An 11,483-nucleotide genomic window follows, 5' to 3' on the forward strand; every position below is an offset into this window, starting at 1 on the left:
TGTGAACCCTTCATCAGTTCCACTTTGCAGCAAACAGACCCTGTGTGTGTGTGTGTGTATTCTGCATAGCCTAGGGGCTGAAATATATAGTTTGGACCCGTAGATGTTTGGGTAACAAGGCTTGACACTTTTCAGACTAAATGTTTTCCCACATTGCTGTGGGACGCATGAGAACATAAGCAAAGCTGGGTAATATCGACATAATGGTGTTAATAACCCTAACATGCTTCTGTCCAGAACTGTGCAGAAGTCTTGCTAAAAATCACCTGTCCAGAACTGTGCAGCAATCTTGGGCACTTGCTAAAAATCTGCTGTAAAGCTACCTTTAAATTACCAAAATAAAATACTTCTATATTTCAAAAACAAAATCTATAAAGAGCAGCAAAGAGTAACAAAACTAAACCAAGTCTATATCTGGTGTTTTTTCTCAGGTACACACTTTGTGCAGTTGTAGAAGGAAATGAGACAGTCTGTTTTAGCACCTTAGACAATGTGCCACAGTACTTCTTCTTGCCACTTTCACTTACTTCTTTTCTTTGCCTGCAAAAACCCAGCAGCTTCATTACATTGTTTTTTTCTTTGTCTCTTCGTGCGGTGTTATGTAATTTGTTGCTTTCTTTCCTGGCATACTTTTTTTTCTGCAATGTTTCTTTTTATTTTTGTGCAGAAGTAATGTTTGGAAATATAATATATACGAGGTTTTGTGCAAAAGTCTTTTACGCAGCACTGTATAATCTATGTCGAAAGTCAAATTCCTTATCTTACATCACTGGAAAATATTCTTATATTGTAAGCTTAAAAAAAAATATTGGTGTGAAATTAACTTGATCACTACATGACCTGAAAAACAATCACCAGAAATCTGGATGGGAAAGAGATAATGTGCTTTTTGTCAAAATAAAGCTGTGGGGTTTTTGGCACAGTTTTTGTTGATGACTTGATTAGCTTTACTGTCTTGCAGGTTGGATTTAATATTTAGCTTTTCTATTTAAACATGCATTTATAGATCTAGCAATACTTCTAAAGTGTACCTACATGTTTTATATGCCTTTTGTTTTGCTAGACTTCGACAAAAAAATCTCTCCCAAACTCACTGTTTTGAAATAATAAACAGTGCATGAGGAAGTCTGGTCAGCCCTCTGCATTTAAACTGTGGTCTCATGTGGAATGGTGTGTTTTTCCCCCCCTGGTCTCACAGCTTACACCACTTTTTGTCCTTTTTAACTATGTAGATGCTAGTCCATACCCAGTTACATTTCAGTGTTTTCTTTACTCAGTCCAGAGAGAGAGAGAGAGAGAGAGAGAGAGAGAGAGAGAGAGAGAGAGAGAGAGAGAGAGAGAGAGAGAGAGAGAGAGAGAGAGAGAGAGAGAGAGAGAGAGAGAGAGAGAGAGAGAGAGAGTCAGGTTCATTTCCTGTTACTGCGAGACTCTGTTTAAGTGTGAAATGAGAGGGGAAAAAAACAAAAAAAAAGACAGATGTGTAGTTTCTCAGCGGGTATGCCGTTTTATTTCGAAAGCTAATGCACAGTTACCACAGTGGAGTCCACAGTAACTCCATCAGGATGTTAATCCCTGAGAGAAAGGCATTTGAACAATTGGAGAATCCAGATACTGGAGGATAAATTACAGCACAATTCTAAGCCAAAAAAACAAACAAAAAAAACAAGCAGTTATCAGAACCGTGTCTGATTTAGAGGCGAAAGCATAATACCATCTTAATGACTATGTACAATTTGAACATGGCACAGTAAATATATACTGCTTTAAAATAACATACAGTCTACCCAACATGGGTAAAAAACAAAAAAAACACACTGCTGTTGCTCATGTAAAGTTTTCTGATGATTTCAGTAGAGACGCTTAGAGACTCCAATTGAGAAGATCGAGAATCAAACATGCTGTAGATCTGATTTGAGCTCACACGCACGTTGGAATTGAATAAAATGAAGTCTGGTCTTCTCACCCCGAAACATCTGCATGAAGCATTTTTACAAGAGCAACAAGCAGTTCATTCCACCAAGCTCTGCAACCTTCCTATAAAATACATCTCAGACTAAAGTGAACAAATTCTCATTAAAAAAAAACAAAAAATTATGCCCAGATTGTTTGGGTGCAAGTAACTAAGTTAGAAGACGAATCTAAAAAAATTTTTTTTAAAGTTAAACTCGGGCTTGGGTTACGTCACGCAGCATTGAGGCGCGTTGATCATTTTCAGATCAGTAGGGGAGAAAAGTGCTTCATCCGAATGCACGGCAGATAGAAACAATCTGACGGTACATATGGAAATTGCCTTTTGCCAGCACGTATTAAAGAATAAATTATCATCAGGTTGTCGTTTCATACAAAGGTCAATAACAATAGTTTAACACTGAAACTGAAAACGAAGCTAACAACGGAATTACCCTTCATCTAATTATATCATCCGGAGTCCTTTACAAATTAATAAAGCACCCATATATGTATATAAATAAATCTCTTTCAGGCTAGTCACTTCAGACCTGAAGTAAAAATCCTGAATTGCATAAAAAAAAAAAAATTATTATATGTACTAAGCAGGTAAAGCTGGCAGAAAGAAAGGCATGGACATATCAAAAGACACATTCTATGAGAATTGCAATGGATACAAGCAATATGAAGGACGCAAGCACAGCTGATTGCCTGTAAAGCCTTTTTTCCTGATGGGCTCTGGGCCCCGGGCCCCACTGCATGGTACACAGACAGGAAGCTCAACGCCGCACCGGGCAGGAAGGAAATGTCCAAAGGCAGGCCGCACAGCAGCCTAGGTAAAAAAACAAAAACAAAAAAAAACACACGAGAGGCCGCGTTGCACTGCAATGTCAAACAAAGCAGCTACATGAGCCAATACCACACTGGTCCCTAGTGCCTGTCAGATACTGAGGCACATTTAGGACGAGGATACGAGAGGAGCTGGTTGCCTTAATAGGTAACCTGAGGAGGACACCACGGAGTATCCGGATAGAGCAGACAGTGCACAGATTTAAACCTGCAAAAGAGAGACATGGGAGACTCAATGAATTTTAATTCGACTTTAATTTGACTCTTATGCGAGATTAGAAAAAAGAAAACAAAAAACTCTTACCTGGATGGGTCCTCCTCAACCGTGAAAACTCCTTTCATGCTGATGATGTTCCTCTTGTTTTCAAACATACCGTAACTCAGTGTAATCTGAAATGGGGATAAAGAAGAATCGAGGTTACGTCCATGCCACCATCAGGTTCTGTCGCTTCCGTTTCAATGTAAAAGTATCATAAACACACCTGTTTTTGTACTTCAGATCGGGAAACCTGTTGCAGGTTCTCCAGATGTGAGTGGAACAGGTTGCTGCGCGTCAGCGGAACCCCGAGAACTGACTCGATGATGTAGCCGATGGTGCAGTCGTCAGGGAGACGGATCTTCTCGGCGGTGTTCATGAAATGGCCTCCGCTGCAAAAAGATACAGGAGGTCAACTTCGGAAGCTTAAATCTATAGACATGATTCTATGAAAGATTTATCATATTTCTCATACCTTGCCCAAGGGCTCATTTTCAGAGCCAGACCACGGCTGACGCAGAACCCAGCTCCTCCGGTGGCAAACCAGAAATTAACGGGTTTCTGAAAAGAAAGGTCCAGAGTTTGAGCATTTCTTTTTGGGCTTCATATTAAAAACTGAAGTGATTTATCCTAAAGAGTCTTTAACTACTTACCATCTTGTTGTCCCCGAGTCTCTCTGTAGCCTCAATGGGCCTGTCCAGGCTGGGTTTGCCAATGTACAAGTCCTGAGTGTGAGGGTATTGAGAGAGCAGCTTGACAAGCGTCCTGACGTTCACATAGTTGTCGTCATCCACATGACAGAACCACCTGAAGACAGAAGATTATGTTAAAGACACACTCAGATTCCTGAAGAGTTTTATGTTTAAAAAAAAAAAAAAAAACCACCACCACACTTACTTTTTGCCAGATTCAATAAACTTGTCGTACTCCACGGCCATCTTGCAGGACAGAGCCTGGCGGCTGTGGGCGGCAGAGCAGTTGGTGTTGATGACATGGTTTCCTGCATGGAGGAGAGGGCAGATCTGGGTCAGTGCACATATAATACCCCTCAAACCATTCATCAGTACAGTAAAGTCCTATCTCTTGACTAATGCGTATCACTTGAGGCAAAGAGCGATCAGGCATCTCTGCTGCAGCTCTTCATACCATTTGGCCTGGAGCTCAGAGCAAGATGTTCATGGGGATTATATAGCTGCTTTCAACCGAGTCCAAATTTTAACCACCAGGAATGCCTGTGCTACCCTCACTGGAGTTATGACGTTCATATCGAGACATGTACTCACCCATTTTCCTCTTCAGCTCCTCGTCCTCACCATCTGTGAAGATGTACGTCTGTGAAAACAAAGAACATAAGCGGTCAGCTCTATTTTTTCGCTCTCCATCACGAGATCAATGCAAGGCAGATAACACAACAGGAACTGGCTTGGCCTAAATGTGTCTTTGTGTGCTATTTATTTCATAAAGCCTGATTGGGAGTCATTGTCTGTGTTTTAAACCATGGAAAACTTTGTCAGTTAAACAAGCCAAGCTCTACCCCACTGCATAAAAGAGGCCTTGTTGCTGCTTTTTAAGCTCTCCATGGCAACTGCTCCGGAACCCCAAAGTATCCCAGACACAGAACAAAGAGGACAGCAGACTACCCCACCCACATCCATAACTACCCCCCCCCACACACACACACACAGCCACTCCATTTTACACACCCACCATAGCTCCCAATTTATTCTCCATCCTCAAACCCCTCCTTCATCCACTTCACATGTCTAAATGCCATACAGTTCTCCAAGAGGCTGCACATGAAATTAATCCACATCTCATGCAAGCTGAAAAGAAGAGTGACTGAAAGCCTCCAAGTTTTATTCTCAGGTCAAGATAGACACCATTATGCATGCAGCCAAAGTGAGATGTGATCTTGCCCTTTATAGGAGAGGATGGTGTGGGTGTGTGTGTTGGGGAGGGGGGGTCTGAGTGAGATTAGGCACTCTTTGTGGCGGATAAGACAGAGCAGGTGCTCGGCAGTGGCAGGAAGGCCGTCACTAAAGGTGCCTCGTTGCCACACTCCTCAGACAGCCAGATGAAAGTACATCCACCGTTAACCTGTTTACACTGCAGCTCAGGTGAGACAACACCTGCCACCTGCTGCTTTATCACAGCCAGGTGTCAGAACAGGCCTATCAGGCCATGGCCTCCTAAACACACACACACTAACTGGACTAATTGACTCCGCTGTTACTTGGCCTTTGTGCTCGGTTTTGTCAAAAACAGCCTGATCTCATGCCAGAGGGTAGCTTTTGTCAAATGTCCTGCTCTGCACACACACACACACACACTCATTGCCTTTCTTTCGTGGCTTCTATTTTCTTTTAACCTTGGGTACTGTCATGGTGTGTTTGATTGGTTTGCAGAGCAAACTTTGAGCAGATGTTCAGCATGAGATGCTGGAGTCCAGTGCCCACTGCCTCTGTTTGTACAGTGAGGCCAGGCTGCTGAAGGATCAGAGGCCACTGCTGTTTGTGCTCGGTTCCTCTGAAAAGCCAGGCTAATCACACGAGCAGCTGCCAGTGCTGGCTACTAACAGACAGGCCAGAAAACAGAAAGGAAACCTCAGAGCTGATTAGTATGTGTGAGCCCCTGTCTTTGTGCATGTCTGTGTGGCCATTTAGCCCTAATTCACTTCCATCAACACCCACACCTCCCTTTCGTACCATTCTCTGGCTGGCTCTCGCCGAACAATGCAGAGTGGTTTTCAAGACAACTAAAGCCCTCGCTGGGGAAACTAGAAATATGTTTGGCTGCATTTGCATACAGCTGCAGTGGTTAACTAAAAAGCGGTTTCCCCTAAGCAAGCCCTTTGTTCTCTGCTTCTTTCTTTAACTGCATTATTCTATTATCAAAGATGTGATGATTCATGACCACTTTCCCCCCTCCTACTTCTTGTACAGATGCAGAATCCTAACTTTGGAGTGTAGTGAAATTTTACACCTTATCATTCCAGGTAATAAAAAGCACAAACGGGGGGGTTTCTGGAGATGTAAGTGGAGTCCAGTCGAAATCTGGGGATCCCAACAAGGCCCTCCCCATCTCCAGAGCTGGCGCTGAACAGAGCACGGAGCCTGGCTGGCTGTCTCCAGCTCCCCGGGAAGGAAACAAATAGGCGCTCCTCCCACCATTAGCCACCCGCACAGGCTGCTTTCCTGTCTGTGCCAGGGCAAAGCACAGTCTACTACCACCCCCTTCCCTTTATTCAAAATAAATGAACAGGGAAATGAGAAATGGACTAATACAGCGACCTGAAAAAATGACAGTAGTGTGTGGTCAAGGTAGCTTTTGTGTTATATAACGGAGGTATAATTTAGGGTGTGTGTGTGTGTGTGTGTGTAACTGGACACCGGATAGCCCAGTTCAGGCAAAACGCTCTTTTTATTATTGCAGAGTTCACTCGCTGAGGGAAGCTCCATTGTTCCAGGGGGGAAACTTAGAGAAATGCCGGAAACCAGGAGCTGTGGTCTGAAACAATCCTAGCAGGAGTGAATCAGACTGAAAGGAATAACACTATTCAGAGGAACATACTCAAACATTATTGCCATGTATTATCTGTACAACTGTGACACTAAGGCTTTGTGTTCCACCTAAAGGACAACTGAAGTAAAAGCTTTTTTATTAAGCACTTTCTGAAACTGGCAACTGGTCTGGATTCTAAAATCTGATCTCTGATAGCAAGGACAGTGGGGAGGAATGGGATAGGATTGATCACATCTTATCTGGGAAAATGGTCTGGTTCCCAGCCAATCTGGGATGCTCACAGGCACAGTATCAACCTAAAGACTGGATTGGATCTATCTGCATTATTTACATGTAAACAGTGCTGCAGCGCGAGTTGCTCGTCACCCATACAGGGGTGCACAAAGTGTGAAGCAACGCAACCAGAGATGGCTGACAGCACACACACTAAAGCCAGATACATCTCAGCATACAATCACAGGCCCACATGGCCCTGTTCATCATGCTTTTCAAGCTGGTAGCCTCCCCTGACATATGCTCTGTATTTCCCATGCTACACTTCAAACAATATAGCTCCCTCTAAACACTTGTTTGGCACTGGCTATTCACTCTTGCAGGAAAAGACCTTGGGCTAATCCCTAAGCAGTTCAAATGACAATGACTGGGATTTCACATGGCAAGGTGTTGTGGGGCCCAACACTGAAATAACCTTAATATGGACACCCATATGTACACACTGGGAATGTGAGGATTCATTAGTGCTCAGTCTATTGTTCTCTGAGGCCGGGCCACCTGGCACCCATTCCCTAGGAACTCCCACTTGTATTTGGGCTTATTTTGGTCTTTTATGACCGCAGCGCTCTCTAGCAGCTGTCCGCATTAGGAGCCTTCTGTTAACTCTCCCTGCTGCCAACTTAACTTGCATCACCCACTGTACTGAACAGAACAGAATAAGTGGGAACCAAGGCTCACTTTGGAAACCACCTCTCTGACCTGAGCCTGGAATTTTCAGCTGAACAAGTGAGCACAGGCTTTGGGATACGAATGCATGAAAAACTGAGCTAGACTTCTTATCTGAACTCCTGTGTGCTCTTATTCAGCTCATTACTCGCACAACAAAGAACTTGCTAGCCCAGGGAGCCTAATCTGCCTGTACTTTGATGCTCTTGGAAACCTAGAAACACTCTTTGTTCTGAATGTGATAAAGAATGAAGCTGAATGTGTAAAAGAATAAGAAAGAGCATTTCTATGGCCCCCCCCCGACAACCATATTCAAATGACTGATCAAAGCAGCGGCATTCTCGAGCTTGGAAACAAATCTCAAAGGAATCGGTGCAGGGCGCACATTTCCACAGTGTGTGAGGCGAATTATAGTGACTTCTGCTGAAGTGTGCATGACTATTCTCAGCGGTGGATAAAATCACTTTGACTGTTCATGGTTTGGTCCTGCCAAGTGTGCTGGGAAAGCTTTTGTGATCCATTATAAAAGAGACTCATTTCTCAGAACAACATTTTCATACTGTGCGTCATTCGCCATGCTCCTCAGGTCCCTGAAAATTTCCTATACATTCTGAGCTTTTGTCTTAATGAAACCCTGCTCTCTTTCCCACCGTTCAGGCTTGCCTGATCCAGCCACTGCCTCAGCTCCTTGGTTCCCATGGAGAGCGGGAAGCAAAGGCCTGGGAAAGCTTTTCTTTGGCCTTCAGAAAGACGCTTTGTTAGCCCTGGAAAGGGGGACAGCCCAGAGGCCGGAGCTGTGGTGCATCCTCTGGCCTCGTGCATTCACAGGGACAACTACAAACAATTGGGAAGGGGGGTTAGAGGGAACAGCAGGAGGGGAGGGAGTGCAGTGGGGACTGTTCCATGTATTTGATCCAAGCTGGGAAAAAATACTGCTCCAGGGAATACTTTCTCTGACAATTTTCACAATGTCCTTACTACTTTATGGATCGTACATGGGTCACGCGTTAAGACGAATGCATTGGATGAGGTGGAACTGCCAAAGATGAGCATCACTGTATCACTAAATAAATGAGGCTTCCTTAGACAGAGCAAATTTCTTAGATAACTTATAGTCTAGAAATAGGTCTGAGAAAAGGCTCACCTGTTGCACGTTTCTTGAAATCCAAGTTTCCAGCAGCAGATCAAGCCGAGGCTGGTGGAACTTCTTAGTGGTCTTCACGGCGATGAAGAGGTCGTCCGGACGCAGCTCTTCAGCGGGCGTGCTGGACGGAGCTCCCGGGTCCGCGGCGGTGGGTTTCTCCGCCTCTCTTCTGCTCCGCGTCAGCTTGGAAAAATAGGCGGAAAATCCCTTCTTTCCTCCGTCCTGCGCTGCTTGGTCCCTCTGCACGTCTCCATTCACCTCCACCTCGGCCACACTCTGCAGGGAGCGCATCCCCACCTCCGCGTCACCGTGCGCGTCACCATGCGCGCTCCTGCGCTGCTGAGCGAGCACCACAAGCAGCGCCACGCAGGTGACTGCGGCTCCTGCCACGGAGAGCACGGTTTTCCTGCTCGAACTTTTTAACATGTTGATATAACTCTTAAAACGAAGCTACACTCCTCCGCGATGACCACCGCATAACACTCTGTGGTGTTACAGATCCTGGTGTCAACTACCTCCCTTGTTGAAGCACTCGGAAAAACTCGCCGCTGCGGCCGAGAGGCTCTTTTATAAGCTGCCCGTGACGCAAGCCACGCCCATGTGGGCGGGTCTAAATCGCGTGCAGAGCGGGAAGTACCGCGGGTGTTTGGCAGTGGAAGGACTCTGTAACGACACCCGCCCACACACAGTGGAGGCAACTGGGGGCAAATAAACCCCACTCAAGTCTAAAGTAAATGCGTCCTTCTGCAGAGATTCAAAAACATTTTATTTACTGCATTAAACTGTATTATCAGTGTAACTGTATTTCTGTAATAATAAGGACATTCCTAAAATGTGTACTATCTTCATTATTATTCACTGCAGTCATTATGGCTTTTTATTTTCAGCCCAAAATACAAAACACTTACAGTCTCTAATCATTCTGTCCACGAGTTAGATTCTGTGTAATTGTTTTTATTTATTTATTTTATTTATTAATTTTTATAATTGTCAAGCTTTAGAATTTAGAATTTACATTTACCGGTATGAACTTGGCCCCAGACTTCTATACATCAGGCAGTGTATACTATCTTTCATCGTTCTTTCCGTAAACCCAGAAAGAGTGCATATTTCCTTCACATTATGTTTCATTTTACCAATTTACAAACCAGGAAAAGTAATTGTCGAGATTTGTCACCCTACAGTCTGACTTTATTATACTGTGCATCCTAAATCGTGCTTTACCTTTATCTATAAATCTGAAATAATTAAAACTTGAATGACAAAAACACAAACAATATATACTGTTGTATTGTGTAATGCTATGGGATTTGGAAATGACTCCACTCTGAGGAGACACTACATTTATTCCACATTCCTCATGCACAAAGAAAAAGTTCTGAAAGTCTATAAGTGCTAATGAAAATGCTTTGCATTCATTTTCTATCTTAATACACCCAATTGCATTACAAATTATTTTACTGACAACAATTACTGAGTGAAAAGCAGAATCTTTCTTAAACATCTACATGAAGTTTTTAGTATTTGGTTTGTCCCCCTGTTTTCCCCTTTTTTTAATGTCAGTGTGTGAAGTACAAGAGTCAGGGACTCCACAAGGTTGTGCAAAACATGATGATTCATTTAAGATCAAACCCATCAAAGTATGGTCTGAGGGATGTGCGTCAATAGAAGAGGTTAGACGTGAGGAAAAACTGACCTTTTGTACATAGCAGGTCATAACATGGTCAGTATCACCCATTTACTTACTTTTAAATAGTGACATAGAAATAGTGCAGAATCTTGAATATTAAATATTTAATACATTGAACATTTGCTTATTTGAATTACAATATTTCACAATTGAAATACCTTCTGATTTTTTATACCTACCCAGATTTTACAGCCTTGTCTCTGACTTTTGGACCCCCGTTTATTTACTGTTGAACAATGTTTTATTTGTTGGATCGCCAGCACCATTTGAATGTACTTTGTCAGTCAGATTAAGCATTCAGCCTATTGCACAATATCAATCTGCTCGGAGAAATCAAGTTTGTTGAAAGAATCAAAAATGTAGCCAGGTCATACTCAATAAAATGAAAGATAAGAAGACAGGTGCTGTGAGAGATAAGATCTTTTTAGAAATGAATCTCCGTGACCAGTTGACGGTTGGCTAGAAAGTGTGGCTAGGTGTTGCATTTCAACAATTTATTGCTCTGTGCATTCACTTCCTATATGCACAATGGGCCTCTTTTATCTTTTAGTTAGGTTGTGTGTAAATGCTTTCATAGACCAAGTTGATTTAAAAGATTACAAAGAAATCAGTAATGAGTTTTTTTCCTCCTCACTGACAATCAACTGTAAAGAACCTGTAAATTAAAGTTGATGAAATAGCTTAATTACATTAATTAAAACCCACAACACTCAGAGCTTGAATGACGTCTGCAGTTTTTTGTTTTCTTGGTATTTATGTCATTGTCTCTACAGAAAGTATACAGAGACCTTAATGCTTTTTTCCTTTTAGAGGCACCATTTCTGTTGTCTTGGTTGTAGCGTAGGTTAAATTTTCTTCATATATTATTTTGTTTCAATCTGCTTTCTATCAGGTGAAATAATAAGAGTTTCGGGAATTAATATGCATTATAAGTGTGTTTAACTTGACAATATAATCTGTATATAAAGTTCGTGCCAGGTTCTTCGTTTATTAGGAAGTCCCCTTTTAAATGTTACCGAAACTCAGAAGCTCTTAAAGGGTACAAGTCATGCATGTCCATCTTTATCGCACATCGAAAAGAATTTGATATGAAACATAAATCTTCCCAAACATTCTGAAGGCCAACATGTTGGTTT

At 42.7% G+C, this 11,483-nt stretch overlaps 1 protein-coding gene across 1 annotated transcript; it reads right to left on the minus strand.

The window, feature by feature from the left end:
* Nucleotides 1-1,479: 1,479 nt before the first annotated feature.
* lfng (LFNG O-fucosylpeptide 3-beta-N-acetylglucosaminyltransferase) lies at nucleotides 1,480-9,205 on the minus strand. The gene is made up of 8 exons (XM_058378145.1): nucleotides 8,658-9,205; nucleotides 4,336-4,384; nucleotides 3,950-4,052; nucleotides 3,706-3,859; nucleotides 3,528-3,613; nucleotides 3,279-3,444; nucleotides 3,101-3,186; nucleotides 1,480-3,004 (listed from the first exon to the last, which is right to left on the minus strand). The coding sequence occupies exons 1-8, from the start codon at nucleotides 9,081-9,083 to the stop codon at nucleotides 2,938-2,940; spliced, it is 1,137 nt and encodes a 378-aa protein (XP_058234128.1). The 5' UTR covers nucleotides 9,084-9,205; the 3' UTR covers nucleotides 1,480-2,937.
* Nucleotides 9,206-11,483: the final 2,278 nt, after the last annotated feature.

The sequence above is a fragment of the Hemibagrus wyckioides genome, linkage group LG24 (genome assembly GCF_019097595.1).
Source record: "Hemibagrus wyckioides isolate EC202008001 linkage group LG24, SWU_Hwy_1.0, whole genome shotgun sequence".
In the NCBI taxonomy this organism is placed as follows: domain Eukaryota; kingdom Metazoa; phylum Chordata; class Actinopteri; order Siluriformes; family Bagridae; genus Hemibagrus; species Hemibagrus wyckioides.

Excerpts from the sequence above, each read along its gene's own strand:
- lfng (XM_058378145.1), bottom strand. The coding sequence starts at position 9,083 with ATGTTAAAAAGTTCGAGCAGGAAAACCGTGCTCTCCGTGGCAGGAGCC. Across the intron at positions 3,860-3,949 it reads TTTATTGAATCTGGCAAAAA|GTGGTTCTGTCATGTGGATG; the intron begins GTAAGTGTGGTG and ends TTCTGTCTTCAG. Across the intron at positions 3,614-3,705 it reads GACTCGGGGACAACAAGATG|AAACCCGTTAATTTCTGGTT; the intron begins GTAAGTAGTTAA and ends CTTTCTTTTCAG.